The sequence below is a fragment of the Physeter macrocephalus genome, chromosome 1 (assembly GCF_002837175.3).
Source record: "Physeter macrocephalus isolate SW-GA chromosome 1, ASM283717v5, whole genome shotgun sequence".
NCBI lineage: Eukaryota > Metazoa > Chordata > Mammalia > Artiodactyla > Physeteridae > Physeter > Physeter macrocephalus.
The window spans coordinates 90,352,363-90,374,206 of record NC_041214.2 but is presented as its reverse complement, the minus strand read 5'-3'; the positions used below and the strand labels follow the sequence as shown (position 1 = coordinate 90,374,206).

At 44.1% G+C, this 21,844-nt stretch overlaps 1 protein-coding gene across 6 annotated transcripts in view; it reads left to right on the top strand.

Moving 5' to 3' along the window:
• Positions 1–21,844, top strand: part of KALRN (kalirin RhoGEF kinase) — a 683,571-nt gene that overhangs the window by 353,884 nt on the left and 307,843 nt on the right. For 5 of the 6 annotated variants that reach the window (XM_055084868.1, XM_055084874.1, XM_055084870.1 and 2 more), the window contains exons 12-14: positions 185–393; positions 3,689–3,863; positions 17,140–17,335. In XM_055084868.1, the coding sequence (XP_054940843.1) occupies positions 185–393; positions 3,689–3,863; positions 17,140–17,335 (580 nt within the window). The remainder of the gene's footprint in view (positions 1–184; positions 394–3,688; positions 3,864–17,139; positions 17,336–21,844) is intronic. The other variant, XM_055084895.1, reaches the window with a different exon arrangement.

Sequence of the window (21,844 nt, the reverse complement as noted above, 5' to 3'; positions counted from 1 at the left end):
CGTAGTGAATATAAATACAGAAATGTAAACTGACCCATAGGGGTGCTGATTAGAAGGACAGTCTGATACCGCACTGACTGGTTGAGGGTAGGTTGGGTGACCTCAGTTCCACACTCTTGCCCTTAACCCCAGCCCTGGCCTCTCCCATGTGCCCTGAGTGGAGTCTCTGCTCTCTCCCCCGCAGCTGTGGACATGGATGGAAGACCTTCAGAAGGAGATGCTGGAGGATGTCTGTGCAGACTCTGTGGATGCGGTCCAGGAACTGATCAAGCAGTTCCAGCAGCAGCAGACCGCTACTCTGGATGCCACACTCAACGTCATCAAGGAGGGCGAAGACCTTATCCAGCAGCTCAGGTCAGCGCCTCCCTCCCTGGGGGAGCCCAGCGAGGCCAGGTCAGCATGGGCGGTGCTTTCCAGTGGGAAATGCCTCGGACTAGACGCGAGATAAGTCACCATGTTCTGGTCTTGGCTCAGCCGCAGCCAACTTTGTGGTCTTGTGTGAGCTTTGGTTTCTGCATCTGTCAGATATAAAAATGCATGCACCATACCCAACTTGAACTTAGAGTGGAATAGTCAATGGAAAAGCTCTGATGTTTCAAAACATTATGTATCATTTGAAGACATTATTCAGTGATCAATAAGTAATATAAATACAACAAAAATTTAAATAAATAGTATCTTCATTAAGAATGATGGCATATTTGGTCATGTGGAGAAATAGCCATTATGGAATATAGTGTTATTTGGCATCTGTTCTCAGGCTGCCTCTGAATTCTAGTGCTCCAGTTGGTGAAATGTAACCCCAAACGGTTGCCTTTGGCCCTGTGAGAATGTAGGGAGTGTGTGATGTGTCCCACTCAGCTCTCCACTTACCCACATATGACCTTTCCACCATTCCTTGCTACCCAGGAAATAAAACCCCTTCTCTATTGCCCTAAACAAAAATAACTAAGAAGGAATCTTAGAAAATCCTACCTGATACCTTATATTCATTTAGAATCATCCACACCATTGCCTCCTTTCTATTGGCATCAGTGTCTAGTTTCCTGTCCCTGTCAAGGGCATCGGCTCCTCAGGTAAAGTGTCATGAGGCCTTGAGCAAGCCCTCAGCAACCAGCGCTATGCCCAGGTGCTGTGTAAATAGGATTTGATGGCACTGATGATGTCTGCCTGTGGGGACTTGTTTGTATCCTCAAATCACTGAATGCCGGGACCCCTGCCAGCTCTGGACAGAAATAATCTCATCAGCAAGTCCCAGGACAGTTCTGGAGCCAGAGGGAATTACTTCAGTTGGAGAGGGCTTCCCCACCACCCCATACCAGTTGTCCAATTAAATAAACAATGATAGCTTACCTTAAGATGGCCCTGGCATGTTTTTCTGTTGGATTAATCATTTCTATTCCAAACATGCACATGAGATGTTCTGAGTCCTCTTTTGCATACCAATGAGACAGCCTCTTTCCCTTCTTCCCCCAATTCACCGTCATGAATATATAATATGTGACAGTTTTGTCTGCCTACCTAGGAAACTCCACTGTTCCTTGCTTCTGAAGCAAATTCCAAATCGTAGGCAGCCACTTAACCTCCCTGGGCCTCAGCTGCTTTGTCTGTGTGATTAAGGGGTTCACTCTAGGAGCTTGTCATCTCTAGAATTCTGTGATGGCTTTTGCATTTTCTCTCCAAATACTTTTCACAAGCTTGGCTAGCCTCTCTGTGGGGCTGGGTCTGTGGAGGTGCCACTCGCTCTTATCCCCTGCCAACCTTGCGCCATACCTGAGGGCTGAAGGCTACTCAGTGATGGTAAAGGCAACGAGGTTGCTGATGCCTGTCCTACAAGTTTAAGTTCCATGGACTTTAGAGAGGACCACAGGTGTGTGACAAGAAACACTGGCGACTGTTCGTCCCCCCACCAGTCTGATGCTAGCCTGGACTCCCCTCCCTGATATCAAGACCAGTCAAAGAAAAAAAGCAAACGATGCCTAGTGGACATTGGCAGGATGCCTCACACATACCAGCACACACATCTTCCCTAGGCCTCCACGACTCCTCTGGCACTGATCACTGAAGCACCTAAGGTGGTTTTTATATCATCTCTATGATTCCTAGTGAATGTGACACTGACAGAGACGCTGAACAAAGTGACCAGAAATCATCCTCTTCCTTCTGGAAGCTGGGTGATATAGAAAGACTGAGGGGAGCCGTCAGAAAGAATAGTCATATCCGCCCTCCTCGGCAAATGCATAATGCACAGTGTTGAGTACTCCTCCTGAGTTCTTTTCGTAGTTGGGGGAAGCTGTGCAGTAGTGGGCTTTCATGCCCAAATAGGTCAGGGTGAGAAGGGAGGGATCAGAAGCTCTCTAGATGACTGAAAGGGAGGCTCTTGACAAACTGGCTTTGTGCTCCGTCTAGAAATAGTGTGAGCTCAGATACCATTGCTTCTGAGATAAACACAGGCCAGAAGGACCTGGTTTTCAGAAAGGCTGCTGATGAGACCATTCAAAACTAATGATTTTCCCCTCTGACTTCTTAAACTGTGTCAGAAACTAAGGTATCATGAGATAATGAATGTGCTTGTTTATTTCAAGTTTCAGGGCTCTAGCTTACTCAGTCAAGGCCCTGTAGAATCTAAACTTCTTGAACTCCACAGTTTTCCTATTATAATGGACTCTGGAGGTGTCACCACCACCTCACTTGTCTGAGCAGATCAATATGTTTATCTCTTGGTTCCCTCTATGGCATGCCACCTCCTCTTGCTTCTGTTGTATAGACCCTCTCTGCTCAGAAAGCCCACCCCTAGCGTCTACTCAGCTCATCCTTTTCTTCTAACACCCAATTCTGGGCTCATCCTCTCTGAAGCCTTTGTTGGTTGTCCAGCCTCTTGTGCCCTAGCTTCTACTCCACAGCAGGACCCATCTGCATTCAGCACCTGACACGTCACTGTCCTTTCAGCATTAACAGTCATTCATACAGCACGTTGCTGGTCACAGAACACGGTTACACATGCCATCTTCTTTAACAGCAAACTGTGCCGTGAGTAGGGCAGGGATTATTAAGCCCACTTTACAGGAGGCACCTGGGCCTCAGGGAGGTGATTTCCCAAGGTCACCAGCCCATATGTGTCAGAGGGGGACTTAAGCCAGGCTTGCAGCCTCCAGACCCCATGCTTTCCTAAGTATAGCTTGAAGCCTGTGTAATAACACTAGCCCATAACTTTGGCATGGACTTACAAAGGGGACGAATAATTTTGGCAGCCATGATCTCATTTTAACCATGATCCTGTGAGGTAAAACTAGGAAGGATTTTTTTTTTTGCATATGCCTTAATTTATCTACCCTTATGTATTGTGATATGTGTATTTGTGTATGTGTGTCTTGAAATATGTATATATTAGACTACATATATGTGTGGAACCATTCTATTTCTGTAACATTTGTGCAGCCCTTTTGCATGCATTATTTCATTTGATCCTGTCACAATTCTGTCTGAGGAATAAGACAGCAGCTAGCCTCAGAGCTATAGTGCTGTGAACCCCAAAGAGGGTACAGTAGCTTTGGCTCACCTACTAAGCAGACAGTGCCAGGCTCACAGTAGATTCCCGTCCCCCTCACTCAGACGCGGAAGGCCCCCTGCTCCTCTGTCACTGTGAACATGTCAAGGCCCCTCCCTTCTCTCCCCGGCTCTGCCACAGGGACTCGGCTGTGTCCAGCAACAAGACGCCCCACAGTAGCTCCATCAGCCACATCGAGTCGGTGCTGCAGCAGCTCGACGATGCCCAGGTGCAGATGGAGGAGCTGTTCCATGAGCGAAAGATCAAGCTGGACATCTTCCTGCAGCTGCGCATCTTTGAGCAGTACACCATTGAGGTACAGGTGGGGAGGAGGTGCTGGGCAGGTGAGGTGGCCGAGGGCAGTGCCCCGGGAACGGGAAGGACTGCTGCGCAGTAGCCTAAGGGGATTGGAGGGGATTATGCAACCTGATATGTTTCTGGAAATCAGCAAATTCACGTTCCACCGTGTTGGATTCCTTCCAGTCCCCCTCACCCAGGCTGCCAAGCAGGGCCCCTCTCCTCGCTGTCTGTCTGGGATTACTCCATTGAGAAGGGTTTTGCTGGCTTGCATTGGACTCCTACTTGGCACTTTGGTTCCTGGCAGACCGTGGAGTTGGCTGTTTGGTGACTGAGGCAGACTTGTTGGATTCTATAGCTTCCTGAGTAGGAAGGTGATAAAATTAGGTGGTCTCCTCAGCTGGTAACTGTAGATCAGGGATTAGATGGACTCACACAGCAACCAGGGAGTCAGGAGCCACAGGAAGGAAGACCCGAATCCTCAGTTTGCTTTCTGCTTATTAAGAAAGTAAGCGTATGTGAAGGACATTTGCTGGTTCATTTCCTTGACTCCTCACTTCATTCTGGGAAGGTCAGAATCCGCTGTTCTGGTATATTTATGTCCTCTTTGTGATGCCTATTAATACTGTCTGCCCCACATAATATCCACCTTTTATTATCTTCTGCTTTGACAGTAACTAAAGCCAGGCCAGTAGGGTTTCTGGGGTGTGAAGAGTTTTCAACACCTATGGCGCTTTGTCCTTTTCAGGGATGGCAAAGGGTTAAATTAAAAGCTGTATCTTCTCTTTGCTCCTGGCTGGTGTGTTGTGAAGGTAAACCAATTATCCCTCTACTATTCATTAAAACTTTACTTTGCATTCCAACCATCTCCTCCTAGTTGGGACTTCTGGGGGTCTGGGACTGATCTTCCCAACAGTATCTGTGGAAACTTCTGTGGAACTGGTTTGGAAGGAAAATTATTATTTTTTCAAACGTCGTGTGCTCCAATATCCCAATGCCAATGTCATTCGCAATCCCACGCAGGACCAGAAAACTGTCCTGGCAACAGAAGCCCTCTTCTTCAATCCTGAGACCAAAAATGTTTATAATGAGAATCAGAAATGTAAAAACAAACAAACAAACAAAAAGCAGTCCTAAAGCAATCCTTCCTATCCCTGACTCTCTTATGACCTTTCCCTTCTTCACTGCTATCCTGACTTCCTGGAAGCCACTGCAGCTTTTTTTGCTTAAAGATGTCACGTTCTAAAAGGTGCTTTCTGGACAGTTTCTGAAACAAAGGAAAAGATAAGTCTTTAAATTTAGGTCTCGATTATCCTTCCAACTCATTCCATAACTTCAAGTAAATTTATTTATATTTCTTATTTATAATTTATCTTGAATCCACACTCAAAGGGATTTCAGGTGGCAGACAGTATTAAAACATATATTGAAAGAACGACGAAAATGCCAGTGGAAAATTAGAGACGTTGGTATGCAGAGAGGAATGAAAGTGGGGTGACAAAGGTAATAAAGAAAGGAAAGAGGGGGAGTGAGTTATTATTCTTTGGTAGTTGGGAGTGAGACTCACCGAAATAAACAGAGGTGATGTTTGCCTGCAGCAGTGTTGGCTGCAGACCCTCCCATGGTCTTCACCCACCAAGAGTGAATATATCCATGGGGGAATTATGTTAGCAGGTGTGGGGATTTGACTGTTGTATTCTTTATCTACTCTCCTGTCATTCCAGGTCCACATCAAAAAATGCTTAAGGGGGAGGAAATAACCTGAGGGTTTGGATGTTTAAGCTTTATTTGATGAAAGGGCTGTGGTTTTGAGGTCTGGGTTGCTGGTTTATTTCCAGAACGAGTCAGTTAGCTTCACTTTGCCACTTGAACTGTACCTCTGACATCAGCCAGGGGCATCACTCCAGTGTGTTTGCCTGCAGTAATTCTGGGAAAATCCAAAGCATGTGTAAAAAGATATTCTCTTTTTTTTTTAAGTTGATTGTAAATCAAGTACTTTAAAATTGGATCCTATTTAAGTGTTGCAGTAGAAGAGTTTGATATTTAAATTGTAGGATTTGCATTTCTCAGCCTTTGTTTGTGTAAATGTTTCCCCTCCCACCCTGATAACAACTTGGACAGCTTGGTATGCAGCAAACCAGAAGTCGGGAAGTAGTATGAGGGCCTAATAAAATGAGGGAGATAAAAATAATAAACAGACCAAATGAGGGAGATAAAAATGAGGGTGATGAAAATTTAGTTCTGCACCCAGGTTTTAGAAGGGGTCTTGTTCCCCATTTCGGGTGTGGCCCAAACCTTGGGGAAATGCTGACTTTCATCTTAGACAGAAATGGAAATCCTGCCAAACCTATGGAAAATTTCTCCTTCAAGTCAGATTGTCAGAAGTTATTTTTGAGGGTGATGAGATTATTTCAAATACCAGCTAGGGTTTCACTGTGAGGATGAAGGGCAAACTTCTAGAGAAGATTCAGAGTGTGAAACTGAGGGTGGTTTCTGTAATAAGAGCCATGCTGGAGCTGATATAAGCCAGGGCAGAGGCTGTCACTGCAGGACCTACAGCTATGGTTTCCTTTCCTAAAGGAAGGCATTTGATGGACATACTCGGAATTCCTAGGGATTACTGAAAACCAGAGCTGACCTGCTCCCCTGACAGTTGGGTAATCGAAGTGTGACTCCTTAACTGTGTCACTGATGGCTGGCATGGGCTAATTAATTTTAAAATTAAGGTAACACATGAGTTGCGGCACCAGTCTCGTTTTACTTAATTATGTGGCTTGCAGAGTATACCTGGGATGGGGTCAGGGGGTATGCCCACTGCGAGTGAAACTTATCCCAGATGTATTAGGCAAATGTTCAGAAACCAGGACTGCAGCTGCATTCCTGACACTCCTTCTTAGACTCCCTGGAGACTAGATGAAGTGACCCATAGCAGAACATGATGCTCTTTAGTTTTTTCCCTGTAAGTTCAGGCTCCTATGAAAGATAAGTTATAGGAAACAGTTGTAATGGAGGAGACACTTCACCAAAGGCAAATAATTTTATTTTGTGGTGGTAAGAATATGGATAATTTCTTCTTGTTTTTGATAACTCCATGCATTTCACCTTTTCTACAATTAATCAGAATGATCAGAAAGAAATAAAAAAATATTTTTAGAAGCAGGAACAGGACAGTGGTCTCCAAACTCTTTTTATTAGACACTCTCTCAATAAAATATTTTTGAACTTGCAACCCCCTATATATGCATCCCCATTAATTTATAAATTATATACATGTTATACTCTCACTAATAATCTCAAAATTCATCGTGCCCTTAGGGTGAAGTTTGACTTTTTCATTAGAAGTTGTAGTTCCATATTTCAAATAGTCTTCTTGATAATTTTCAATTATTTTTTGGTTCTGGTTTCTTGACAGACCTGATTAGATTGTCATTGTTTCTTTACCCCATCACGTGGCTACCAAAGAGTTCAAAGTTCTCTTGTGCTTTCATGTTTAGTATTATCCTCAAACTGTAGTTTCTTTGAGGAACCATGTTAAGCCACGTCTTTTCGTGAAGGGTAGTTTAAACTAGATACTAGATAAGTCCATTTAACTGGGCACATGAAAACAGCAATAATTTGAAATATGCTGAAAGCAAATGAACAAATGAGCCAGTCCGCCCCTCTGCATTGTGGTCCTTCCACCGTCCCTGAGGTGCCCTGCCCACCACATCACCTGCCATGTGTTCCGAGTGAGACTCCGGTGTCAGTACCCTATGAAAGTCCGGGGAAACGTCGTATCTTTTTTTATTGGTTTGATCAAATATGTGTGCATATAATATATATGCACAAACATATGCTTATTTATATACAGAGAATATTTCTCTCTGTTATCAACGGATAATCTTGGGTATCCCCTGGGGTGGGCATACCCATGTTGGAGAGTACTAGGAATGACACCAAGAAAGATACTCTATACAAGGGACTAAAAAATAGGCCACATTTATGATCTTTCTTTTAAATTTCTGACTCTATAATTAAAACCAAAGTTTTCTCAATGTACCTGAAAATTAATCTGCATCATTAACCCAGGTAAGGAATGGAATAGCAAACTATAAATCCATGGGGTTCACATTAGGACAAGTTGGGGCCAGGCTGAGGCTGAGGAAAATGGCCTTCAAGGAGGAAAATTCTGCCTAGAGGAGAAAAAGCTGATTGTAATTTGCACTGGTGGTCTCAACTCTGCAACTGGTTGTATGCAGAGGCCTTTCACGTTTTACACTTGATAAACATTTAGTGAGCACCTACTATGCACCAAAAATTGTGTTGGGCATTGAGGATGCAACAATCCCTGCCATCAGTGGGCTAGTTGGGGAGAACCATAGAAATAGAACCATCCTATAATGTGATCATTCTATGACAGAGAGAAGCTTACAGCTTGATGAGAACACTGAGACAGGAATGCTTAGCTTTCTCGGGCCGCCCGTGGAAGGTTTCCCAATGAGAGGACACCTGGAGGACAAGTAAAAGTTGGTGGCTAGGATTTGGCATCTCTGAAGGATGCCATTTAGCCTCTACCAGAATATCTCCAGATCCCAGAAGCAGGGTTGGGGAGAGGAGGGAGCTCAGGATCTCATTAGTGTGTTGAACCAAGATCTCCACCCTTCTACCCTTTGGTCCTGGTTCTGTTCTCTGAAAAACAGAACAAATCTGCTCCCTTTTATTTGGCAGCCTTAAAAATATTTGAAAAATTTCATCACAGACCTCTTTTCCTTTATCTGAAAAGTGTTGAGATTGTGTAAGTTATTTCTGCAGTCCCCTCTGACTCTAAAACTTCGATAACTACTTCTCTTTATTGTCAGCCCTTTTCTGTGGGACATAGCTCCGATGTACTCGCCGCTTTCTGGGTACACATTGTATCTCTCCTGGTTGCCCCCTGCTGGCTGGGCTGTAGTTAGCCATGGCTGGCTTACACACACACCCCTTGGGAGCTGTGTGTCCAGGACCCTGGCGCACTCCCAGCACAGCCCAGGAGATAGGGGCCTTTTCTGCCTTGTTGGGGCTTGTGCTCCCTTAAAAGCCCCTGGTTGTCTTTTCAAGATATGTGCTTCCAATACACTGACTTTTTTTTTTTTTTTAACTTAAATGAAAGCTTTTTATGTATTTTTCCTCTCAAATTTTACTTTTTTTTTTTTAGGCCCAGTTCTTCAGCCTATCAAAATAAATTTAATTTATTATTGCTATCAGTATTTCAACAATTTGAAATATTGGCCAGGTCAGGCAGGGCTCTGCGGTGCTTCACTGGAAGTTTTCCTTCGGTGACACAGCCATCAGCCTGAACAGGCATTCCTTCAAAGGGCCACATCATCTTCTAGTCCAGTTTCATAGCCCTTTCCTCCATAGATACAGTGTGAGACTCTGCAAAGCCTTGCTGTTCTCCATGTTTGTAACATGCCTTAAATGCACCAGGTTAGTAACTATATCAAGAAAGAAAATGAGATCTGTTTGAGATCAATTTCTGTGGGTTCCCTTGGGATTCCTACAGCATTTTCTAAATGTACCCCAAATCGTTTGCAAAGGAATTGCAGAATAAATACAATAAAGTAAACCAAAATTCTCACAAAATATTTATTTGATAGTTTCTTCTAGACTTTTGTCAAATTGGTTTCAGGATCATTGGGAGTTTCCCCTAACATCTTCCTTAATAAAAAAAAAAGGATTATTTACACAGCTTTAGTATTCCAGCATGTCACTTGTTTTTGGCAAATTATCAAAGATCCCTGATGGAAGCTTTCAGATCATTCTGTAATGGGGTGGGTAAGGGGCTGTGGACCTGAAGTCAGGTGACATTATCAAGGTTCAAATGCTGTCTGCTTCTCCTTTCTGGTAAAGATAACAGGGAACTCAGTAGAAGGAAATGATGTAAGCTCCAGCACTGGGTGTTTAGCTTTCACGGGAGAAAACCCATTCTGACACTCAAGCATTGATAAGTTTTAGAATGGGTGAACAGTATACATCATAGGAGCTCTTCAACAGAGGAGAGATTTTTTTGAAAACAGAATAGAGTCCTACAAGTCTCCAACTGATTAAGAGGCAAAGATATGGGCAAAATAAAGACTCAAGATCAGTCGTGATTATAAAAGATCTCAGTTTTAATCATGATGATAATGAAAAAAAGAACATGAACTTGGTCATAAAAATTGTGTTCCGTTATCCAAATTATCCAATTGGAATAGAAATTAGGTGACCGAACGTTGGAACTCATCAGTTACAGTGTTGCAATATGTTCTTACATTTTTTTTGCCAAAAATCAATAAACAACTGAGCGGATATCTTTACTGCTAAGTCCTTCTGCTTTTCCAGAAAACTCTTGCAGTATCCTCAAAGGTTTTCTTTTTTTTTTTTTTTTTTTTGCGGTACGCGGGCCTCTACTGCTGTGGCCTCTCCCGGTGCGGAGCACAGGCTCCGGACGCACAGGCTCAGTGGCCATGGCTCACGGGCCCAGCCACTCCGTGGCATGTGGGATCTTCCCGGACCGTGGCACGAACCCGTGTCCCCTTCATCGGCAGGCGGACTCTCAACCACTGTGCCACCAGGGAAGCCCCTCAAAGTTTTTCTTATAGCTACATAAAGAAATATTTTAACTCTTTAGACAGGTTATATATGTTTCTAAAACGGGGAAATTCTATGATATACTTTTAAAATAATCTGCATTAGAATTCACTAATCCTCATCATTTTATAAACTGATTAACAGAAAAAACTTAACACTAGACTAGACAAGAAGAACAAATGACTACGGTAATTTAGTTTATTTTAATTTCACAGTGGTAATGCATATCAATGTACATACCCATTATGGATAAAATAGCCCTTCCCATGCAGTGAGACTGTCTCTTTAGCTGCAATATATCTTTCCCTATCAGCCAGCACTTGTAGGTCAGTGGAGAATATTTAGCTTTCGCTTTTCTCATTTTAATACAAATAATGACATTATATTTAGAACAGAAAGATGTTCATTTGCAATTGACAGCTCATGTATTTCAGAGCATCTTACCACAATGAAATGCCTTGGATCCTTCCTTGCCACTGTTAGTTGGAATGGGACTGGACCTTAATGTACATAACATAGGCAGTGGTCATACACACAGACACACACACCCTTTGCTGAGAGGCAGTATAGTGCAGTCATTGAGTATGCAGTATTTTGAGTTAGAGCGCCTGGGTTTGAAACCTGTTTCACCAGCTTTACTAATTGTGTGATTTTTCGACAAGTTACTCATTTGGTTTCCTCATCTGAGAAATAGGTATGAGAATAATAATTCCCAGTCCCCATAGGGTTATTAAGGATTTAATGAGTTAACACATAGAACATTTTTAGCAAAGCGCCTAGCACTTAATAAACACTTTAACACATTGTAGTCAGCATTGTTATTATTAATAAAATACCTAAATAATATATATTGGGTTGGCCAAAAAGTTCGTTCAGGTTCTTCCATAAGATGTTATGGAAGAACTCGAACGAACCTTTTGGCCAACCCGATACTAATATGCTGTATATATATATACATATGTATATGTATTTGCATCCGGATTTTAAGCAAACATTCCATCTTATTCTCCCCCATTGTTTCTCTCTGAATTTGTTACCCAATCCTGTTAGGCGATCCCTGAGTGTTCACGTAACTGCTGTGAGAGCCACAGGCATTTGCGCTTGCCATACAGAGAACGTGCCCATGCAGAGGGCAGGTTACACTTCTCTTTACCACAGCTTTTGTCCCAGTGTTCACACCCCAATGCCAGATTGCAGATGTGTCTCCTGTTCACGTCAAAGGCCCCTGGGAAACCAGAGAATTCTAGATAGGTTAACGTGACCTTTATACTGAGTATAAATAGTGTCAATATTTTTTAACATCTTTATTGGAGTATAATTGCTTTACAATGGTGTGTTAGTTTCTGCTGTATAGCAAAGTGAATCAGCTATACATATACATACATCCCCATATCTCCTCCCTCTTGTGTCTCCCACCCTCCCTATCCCACCCCTCTAGGTGGTCGCAAAGCACCGAATTTTTTAAATTTACCAACTCTTCAACAAAAATGTCCTACTGGGGGAAGGCTGTGCGGTTTTTTTTTTTTTGAATGGGTAAATTATTCCTGGCATTATATAAGGCCACAAACACAGTTTATTGATCTGTTCAAAGCACGTGATTAATTTCAAAGGTTCATGTGAAGTGAAGAAAATGGAGTTATCAGGAGTTTGTGGGGGGGTTTTTAGAGAAGAAAACAGGGGAAAGGTTAAACAGGCACTTCTCTGAAGTGAGAAAAATAAAAAAGCTATCCCCTGAAGTTAGTTCTTGGACCAGCTCTGTTGATATGACACCGTGGTTAAGAGCCCTGGACTTTGTAGTTGAATGCTGAGCTCTGCCACCTCCAGCTCTGAGACCATGAGGCAAATGATCTGACTTCTGTGTACCTTCGTTTCCTCCTAGAGTTGCTATGAGGATGAAATAAAAGAAAATCAAATATTTAACACTGTCTATCCCATAATAAATGCACAATTCAGGGTAGAATCTTCTTTTAACCATGATCATCATCTTCATCATGATCACCAGCATCTAAAAATGATCTGAAGAAAAGGACTACACAGTGAGATTTCCAACTTTGCAGCTGATAATAAAGAGCTAAGGTGATGGGAATAGACCATAGGAAGTGGGAAGAGAGGGCCAGGTGAGTTCTGTTTCAGGCAGGTACACTTGGGGGTGAGGGGAGAAAGCATTCTCTACACATAACTCCTGGGAAGGACCCAGAAAATGGGAGGAGCCAGTGAAGAGGGCTTTCTGAGAACAGAGCCCAAGGCTACTGCTAAACCAAGTCCCTTGGGCCAGTTTTTGACCGCAGAATACTGGATTTAGTGAATCTCATCTGGTAGGAAAGCTTTGGGCTTCTTTTTGAAGTGTCTTCCCATTTCCCAGTGCCTCTTATCCTTTCTAAATTCCTGTTCACCTCCTTCTCTGATTTTCCTTATGGCTGTGGCTCTAGAGTAGATAATTGTTAGAATAGAAACACTGCCAATGTATCTCTCATATCCTCACATGCCAATTAATTCAGAAGAGTGAGGCAGAGAGAGGCCACTGGAGCCCAGAGAGGAGCTGAGTGAGCCAGGAGCTGAGATGGAGCTAATTGAGTGGAAGGAGAAAGCAAAATAGGTTGATTGAAAGCTGAAAGCCCTGTGGGTACTTTCTATTCCATCTTTCACTCATTTGGTTCAGGCCCTAGTTTCTGCCTAGTACAAATTCTTCCAGGTTTCTTTTCCAAATGGAGTTAGATCACCAGATTAATCCCCAGGCAGGTTTTTCTTTTCATGGCTTTGTCTCTGTATTAGCAAATTAGCCCATGTCCCATGTTATGAGATAAGCCGGAGAAAAACGTCAGGTTCTGGGGGTTGTCATGAAGCTCTTCATGCCAGAGGGGTGACTTAGAAGGGCAGTGAGGACTTGAGCAGACTGGGAGGAGGGACAAGGATGTCTCAGGGCTGCTGGACCAGAGAAGGTGATTGGAGAGGGCAGAGCTACCTCTCAGGATCAGGGAGTAAACCAGATGCCTGGTTCACATAACAGAAGAGCATGAGATGGGGCCGGAAAGCTAGGTTTGTTCATTAGCTGTAAAGCAAGCTTCAGGTTTGAAAACAAATTTTTTTCTTAAAAAAAAAAAAAAAAGAGCCCCTGCTATATGCCAACCTTGTGCCCCAGAAAGAAGGTGGAGAAAGGCAAGCCAATGACAGAATATTCCTTGAGGAAACAGGAAATACTCAGGAAAGAAAATAATTTAAACTCCAGCTGACATTCGAAATTCATAAATCAGACTATTTCAAGGCTCTTGGCATCAGTTCTTGGGGATTTGGGAAGAGAGTCAGACACAGAGAGAGTAAAGAGTGTGTAGACCCAGGGAGGGAGACTTGGAAGCCAGACTGTTGCATTGAGTAGCTCCTTGAAATTCTCATTCTTCAGGCTTCGTGACAGACTTGGGTCCTTCAACTCAATGGTATTGGGAGGTACAGGTGGAGAAGGGGAAGGAAGGAATATAGAAACACCAGATATAGAATCCTGGGCATACTTCACATTTGCTTTAGATTCAGATTACCAAGATACCAGACCTCTGAGCCTCACTCTCCCAACCAAAGCACCTCACCTTTGCTCTGCCCTAACAAGGACCCTCGACACTTGCCTTTCTGCTCCACAGACTCAGGCCTTTGGACCGCTCTGGGATCTTCCTGCATCAAACAGCTTCTTCATAGACTCAGTTTCATGAAAACAAAACAAAAACTAAAATGTAAAGAAAAGGCAGACTCTTCCTTTCATGCTTGTTTTCTTATTTTTATTTTCCTTAAGCTTGTAGACAAGGAAATGGACTAAAAATTTTGTTTGGGCTATTTTTCATATATTATCTGATAAATGACTTATCTCCAACATATATTAAGAACTCTTACAAATCTATAATCAAAAGATAACCTAGCTTTTGAAAAATGAGCAAAAAACTCAACATTTTCTAAAAGTAGATACCAGCGGTCAATAAGCATATGACAATGTGCCCACGACCATGAGTCATCAGGGAAATACAACCTCAAACCGTAAGAAGATATCACTTCACACCCACTAGCTTGGCTAAAATTAAATAGACTGATAATACCAAATGATGGTGTGCAACTGGAACTTTCACAGGGAATGCGAGATTCCCCTTGGGAATGTTAAACGTACACTTACCCTATGACCTTACAATTGCACTCCTAAGTGACCCTCAGGAGAAATGAAAACCAGTGTCCACAGTAAGACTTGTGCAAGAACTTTCACATCAGCCTTATTCATAATAGCCAAACACTGAAAACAACCCAGGAGTTCACCAGCTAGAGGATGGATACACAAATCACAGTATCTCTATACCATGGAACTCAGCAGTAGCAAGGAATGAACTGATACAACACAGATAAATCTTAAATACAGTGTGTTGAACACAGAAGCTAGACATGAAAGAGTCCATACTGTATGACTTCATTTGTATGGAATCTAAGAATCTGTGAGGATAGAAATCAGAAAATGGTACCTGAAGTGGGGCAGGGGCAGGAACTGACTGGAAAGAATGACTCCCTAGGGTGTTGGAAAGGTCCTATATTTTGTTTTTGGTGATGGCTACACCAGTAACTAAACTTGTCAAAACTCCTAGAACTGAATGCTTAAAATTTATGTATCTTATTATATGTAAATTATACTTCAAGTTTTTTAAATACAGGAAGGAAAAACATAGCTACAGGCCTAGTCTACAAAGGCCTATTCATTCTATAAATTATCTCTTATTATAAGTTATCTCTCTTATTTTTCTCAGTTTAACTCCTTTCTCTAGTTAGAGAATGAAGTGCTTTTCAAAGATGGGATATAGGGACTTCCCTGGCTGTCCAGTGGTTAAGACCTCGCCTTCCACTGCAGGGGGTGTGGGTTCGATCCCTGGTCGGGGAGCTAAGATCCCACATGCCTCTCGGCCAGAAAACCAAAACATAAAACAGAAGCAATAATGTAACAAATTCAATAAAGACTTTAAAAATGGTCCACATCAAAAAAAATCTAAAAAAATAAAAAAAGACGGGATATAACAAAAACCTGTTCGCCTACCAACCTGCTGGTTCCCAGATCCCCAAGGGCTCCCCACAATAAGTAGATACTAGGTTTTCGGGCTGAGCTCAGTGGATCCCTTAGTTGACCTGCAAAGAGGTGGCAGCATGAGGTGAGAACCCACGACAGTGAAGGTAATATTTTTACAGTTCCCCATTTCTGCTTCAAAGAGAGAAACTGCACTTTCAGTGGAGGAAAGTCTTACTGTTAGACAAAGAGTGGAATCCTGTGCCCTGGATGGCAGCCCCTCACAAGGGACTGCTCGCCTTTCCCATCCCAGCCTTTATGGCCCCGACACAGCATGGAACAGCACCATCTCTCAGCTGCATCTTTCCTTCTCTTTGTCCCCTGATGCTCCTGGACAGCAGTGTTTGGTAATTGGGAAAGTTAGGCCACATGTCAGCTGGGATGAAACCCAGCATGATGAAAATCACTAAGCTGGGCTCTGGGCTGTGTGCTTAGGCTGCCTGGGCCATACTGCAACTGTGTGATCTGGGGTGAGGCTTCCATTGCCTCTTCCCAGAAAAGAGGGTGACAGCACCTGTGCCATTGCCTTCACAGGGCTACCACAGGGGTAGCATGCGATAACAGACCTGAAAACCGTTTTAGAAAAGGTTTTATTTGATTCAATTATTTGATATTTTATTTTATTTTCAAATAAAAATAATTTGATTCCAATTATTTATTGGATAATAATTGGAATTATTATCCAATTCAATACTTCTGATTTCTTACTATGTGGATGATAGCAGCGATTGTAAAGGAAGTATAGGATTCAGTCTCTATTTGCAGGCACATATTTGCGATTAAACGAGGGCACATCACGGGAGTGAAGGTGTAGAGCAATAACCAATTAGCAAAGTCATATTAGGGCAAGGTTTTCCTTCACTACATATTCAGTCTTCATGAGACTCATTCATGCCTCAATAGAGTTTAATCTGCTTGGATTTCTAGAGGTAAGTTATACATTTATACCTCGTTTTGTTACCACTTCCTGGTATCAGCCATTGTAGCAGAGAGAATACTGTACAACAGAACATGGGAACAACAGAACTTGGGAACCAGATCAGAGCCCCTGGGTTTGGGGTCCAACCAATTGCGTAACCTCGGGCCATTTACCAGGATTCTCCAGCCCTCTGTTTCTGGTTCTTGAAAAGAGTTAGACTCAGCACTTAATTTCTGAGGCCCTCTCCAATGATGCGATCTTTACAACAACAGTTGTGGTATGGTGGACAAAGTCTTTGCAGTCAGGAGAAGAACTGAGTAATGTCCTCAGGTCGTGCCCCTCATGAGCGAGGTGAACTCTGGGCAAAGCATTCCATCTGTGTGAGTGAGCGTCAGCTTCCTCTTCTGTGAGATGGACCTGGGGATGTCCACCCTTCCTGCCTCTCCAGGTTACTGTGGGAGTAGGATGAGATGGAATGTGAAAACCTTTCTAAACCGTAATCCATCATGTAAGTGTTTGCTGCTGCTGTAGACATTGAAACACAGGGAGAACACTTTTAAAGGCATGCATATGAGGGTGCATAGCACCATTGCTTAAACGTAGTCTAGGAGTCAAAAAAGAGATGCAAAGTAGAGACAGATCTGAAGCTTGGGTTAGTTAATAAGGCTTTTGTGGACCAGTGAGCCTGCACTGATGGTGGTTCCCTCACAGGTGACGGCAGAGCTAGACGCCTGGAATGAGGACTTGCTTCGGCAGATGAATGACTTCAACACGGAGGATCTGACGCTGGCGGAGCAGCGGCTGCAGCGCCACACGGAGCGGAAGCTAGCCATGAACAACATGACCTTCGAGGTCATCCAGCAGGGCCAGGATCTGCACCAGTACATCATGGAGGTCCAGGCCTCAGGTAGGCGACCTGTCCCGTGCTCCTGCTTCCGGTGGGGAGATGATGAAGACAAGGACAGCAGCTTGACTCCAACAAGCCCTTCCGTTCCACTCACTCATTCTCTTCCCACGGGTACAAGGAACAGAGGTTTTTGACCCCATTTTAGTGAAAAAGAAACTGAAGCATGAGAGCTGAAATTGTTTGTCTGAGGTTGCCCAGTTAGGCTATGATAAAAATAGGAATAGGGCCAGGTTCTCCTGGTGCTGTGGGGAGAAGGGGAAAAACCAATGATGGAAATTAGCACAGGTCCAAAAACATGGTGGTCTGGAGAAATAAACCAGGTGGGCTGCAAAGGCCGTCAGGCATCCCTGTGAATTGTATTCAGGTGTACGGATGCCGCTGTTCCACCCCCGTGCCCTGCACACACTCTCCTGCCCTGTCCTCCACCGCCAGAGCCGGCTCCTCATTCCAGAGTCCATGCCTCTCAGTCCTCATTTTTCTTAAAACTGTCTGTGCTTGAGTGTAAGAAGTACTGATAAAGTTTATGGCGAGGTCATATAATTTTATAACTTCTCAAAAAACACACGGCCAAGTTACCCAGGCTTGGCTTCTTTTCCTGCTCAGGATTTATTCACTGTTTATCCAACAAGTCCACGAACACTTAATGTTAACACCTGCCACTTTCTAGAACAGCCTTTGATGTTAGAACCGGAGAGAGCCATAGCGGTCCCCTCGTCCAGCTAGTCCAGAAAGAAGAAGTCATTGATCTGGACTCACACCAGTGAAGTGCCGGAACCCAGGTCTCCACACCGCCACCCACCCGGGTCCTCCAGGAAGAAGCAGATAGGGCCTCAAGCCATCAACTCTTTAAAACATGGTCTGTCCATGTCCCTGCTGATTGTGAAGGATATTTAAATCATGAGATTGTCAGGCAGACTTTAGCAGTCAAACTTGACTTTAGGGTACTGGGTTTCTCTTAATGACCTGATAGAGGACATAGCAGCATTCAAAGGAACTTCACTTCTAACCAGAGGAGAGACAATCTAGTAAATTCTATTTACTTTGGTCAGCATACTCTTTCCTTGAATTTTCATTTGTTGTGAACAGGCTGCAGCTGCCTATGAGAGCCCAGCCTGTTTACAGGGTGCAGCCCATGCTCCGCACAGCTCCAGGAAGCCCCTTCATTCACATCATAGTCTATCTGGGGACTATTTTTAAAATGACAATGCCCAGACACTCTGATCTAACACCCCTGAATGGGACTTGGGCATCGGCAAAAGCTCCTCAGGTGATACCACTGTGCAGCCAGGGCTGAGAGCCGCTGCTTTTCATCTTGATGGTTAAATCACAGCAGCTGATATCTATGACGTGCCCCAGGACAACGACTTCCAGATGTGGTCCCAGATCAGCAGCATCAGCATTACCCGAGAGCTTGTTAGAAATGCAAGTTCAAGGGCCCATCCCTAGAACCTGCCACGTCAGAGTCTCTTGGGGGTGAGGCCCAACAGTCAGTTTCAGTAAGCCCTCTAGGTGATTCTGATGCACTAACCTAGGACCACTGATCAGGACCTACTCTAAGTGTGGGCCCTGGACCAGCAGCACCAGCATCACTCTAGAGCTGATGAGAAAGGCAGAAGCCCAGACTTACGAATCTGAATCTGCATTTTAACAGAATCTTCAGGTAAATCATGTGCATGTTAAAGTTTGAGAAGCAGTGTTCTTGGCCACAGCTGTACCTTTTCAAGGCCTTATTAGGGAAGGGGGAAACTGTGACTGAGAACCTTGTCTGGACTCAGGGTTTCACCCTACAACTTGTCCTCATGATGCTCGCCCTAGCCCTCTATCCAACTAAGATGGGGAACCATGAGAGAACGCAGACATAGTACCTAGGAGACAGGCTGTGCAGAGAAACTCTGCCGGGATGCTCATTCCCCATCCCTTCGTCCCTCAGTATTGACGTGTCTGGCAGGTGGAGCACCTCATCTGCCTGAAAACCTGCGGCACGTAGGAGCAGGATGCCGGCGTGACCTTGGGCAAGTGCACCTCTGTCCAAGAGCCAGGTATCCTTGGTAACGGAAAGACTGCCGGGAGCTGGCAGTCCCTGAAGACTGGCTGTGCTTGGCAGCCACCTTAACCATGAGGGCTGAGTGGGTGAAAACACCCCAAGCAGATGGGCCGCCCACCCCCACATATCCTGTTCTAGGAATGAGCTTTGTCAAAAGAGCCTTGATTGGCCTCTTCAGTCTCTGCTGGGACTGGCTGTTCCCCTGCTCCTCCTCAGCTGGCTGTTCGGTCTGGCATAGCCCATGAGGCCTCAAGGCTCTCAGGGAAGCTCTCTCTGTCTGCTGCCGTGTGCCTGTCCTGCAGAGGAGGCGTCAACCTCATCTCTGGCTTGGAGGAAGGGAGGGCAGCAACACGCCAGAGCTGGGGTCCGGGGGTGGAGGTTGGAGGTGGTCCGAGAGTGGGCCTTACCGAGGACCTACGTGGCCAAGGAAGGCAGTACTTCAGAGACACAGGACTGAGGCAGTAAATGGGCTGGGCACTTACCTTGTCTGTCTAATGAACTATATTTGAACTAGAGGTAAAATAAACTATTGTCTCGGAAAAAGGACAATTAGCAAAATTAAGAATTTGGTTGCTATTTAGCCCTCCAGGCTAAAATAATTAGGGCTTATGCTTTGATTTTTATAGGAGTAAATGATTTTTATTGGATTTTTATAGGTGAAGTAGGGAATTTCCTTACACTTATTTTTTGGTATGAAGTTTGTAACATTCAGCCAGGTCCTACTAAATCCGCCTGATGTGCCAACAACCCTAACCAAAGCAAAAGCCTTGTTTAAATCAACATCAGCCTGAGGAATAGTAGGCGAAATAGGAACAGTTTCTTTACTTTCTCGTTGTTTAGGGTTATCTACTGGGCCTCAAGTTGGAAAGTGGCAGGGTTTGCTGGAAAGAGTCGAGTTGGAGTAAACCCACTGGCTGAATTCAAGGTCCAGCTGTACCACCAACAAGCCCTTTGACTTTGGAAGTCCCTGTTCTTTCTCTGTAGACCTTAGTTTCTTCTTTTGTCCAGTGTGGCAGGCAAGCCTTCATTCCTAAAGTCCCCTCCAGTTCTCCCTTGCCATGATTCAGCCTCACTGCCCCCATTGGTTATGGCCCAGGTCTTCTGCCTAATGTCACCAACCATGTGACTGGTTACCCATGACCTTAGGAATAAGACAGGAGCTGCGTATCCTGTGCATATGTTCCTTTTGTGGTTTAAAGCATCAAGTTCTCTCTTTATGTAAGGTTTTTAAGTGAAGACTCTATGGAGTCTGTGGCAATGGTGCTTCAAATTTACTGTGCCTGGAAAGTACCCAGACCCAGCATTTAAATGAAGTCTTTAATTAGGTCGTGAGGGGCTTCCCTGGTGGCACAGTGGTTAAGAATCTGCCTGCCAATGCAGGAGACACGGGTTCGAGCCCTGGTCCGGGAAGATCCCACATGCCGTGGAGCAACTAAGCCCGTGCGCCACAACTACTGAGCCTGTGCTCTAGAGCCTTCCAGCCACAGCTACTGAAGCCGGAGCTTAGAGCCCGTGCCCCACAACGAGAGAAGCCACCACAATGAGAAGCACGCGCACCGCAACAAAGAGTAGCCCCTGCTCACCACAACTAGAGAAAGCCCGGGCACAGCAACGAAGACCCAACACAGCCATAAATTAATTAATTAATTAATTTAAAAAAAAATAGGTTGTGAGGATCACTCTTCTCCTTGCACATAGAGGTTAAGGGTACAGCCAGGAGAGAGAGAGATTTCCTTTGTTGGGATCCTGGCCACACTTCTCACTACCTGGGTGTCCTTGAGCGTGTTACCCAATCTCTCTAAGCTTCACCTTCCTCAGAAGTACGGCAATTATAGGAATCCTAACCATACGGAGTCATTGTGAGGATGCATTGGGATGAAACACAAGCATGGTAAAAGTTCAGTAAAGCTGGATAACTATTGTATATTATACTGGTATTCTAGCTGATACTGAATTCTCTTGGGGTTATTTATGTTCCCGTAGCTTCGCCAGCAGCATGAGGGTAGGGCTCCTCCTTTCTTCTCTTTATGTTCCCGGTATCCAGCAGAGTGGTTATGTCTCACCATAGCAAATTCTCAATGTTAATGTTTACTGAATTAATCAAGAGTGAACATCAGTCTGGGGGAAACAGATATACGTAAAAATAATGGGCCACAAATAATCGTACTGTATCATAAAAGGAAAGAAAAGGCCTGTGTTCTTGCAAAATGGAAGCTACTCTGGGGTGAAGGAATGTGGATCTGGAGGAAGGCAAGAAAAGTGGATATAAAACAATCGTTCTTAGCCTGATTACACCATCTTCACCTATTTTATTTCCTGTGTTCATCTCACGTAAAAAAAATATCAAGCAAGATAGGTGAAAATGAAGGGCTGGAGTCTCAGGGCAGGCAGGGAGCCTGTTCTGGATGATCCTCTAAGCAGGTGGCTGGTCCCTTTGATGAAGCACCAGGCTAAGAAAGCCCATT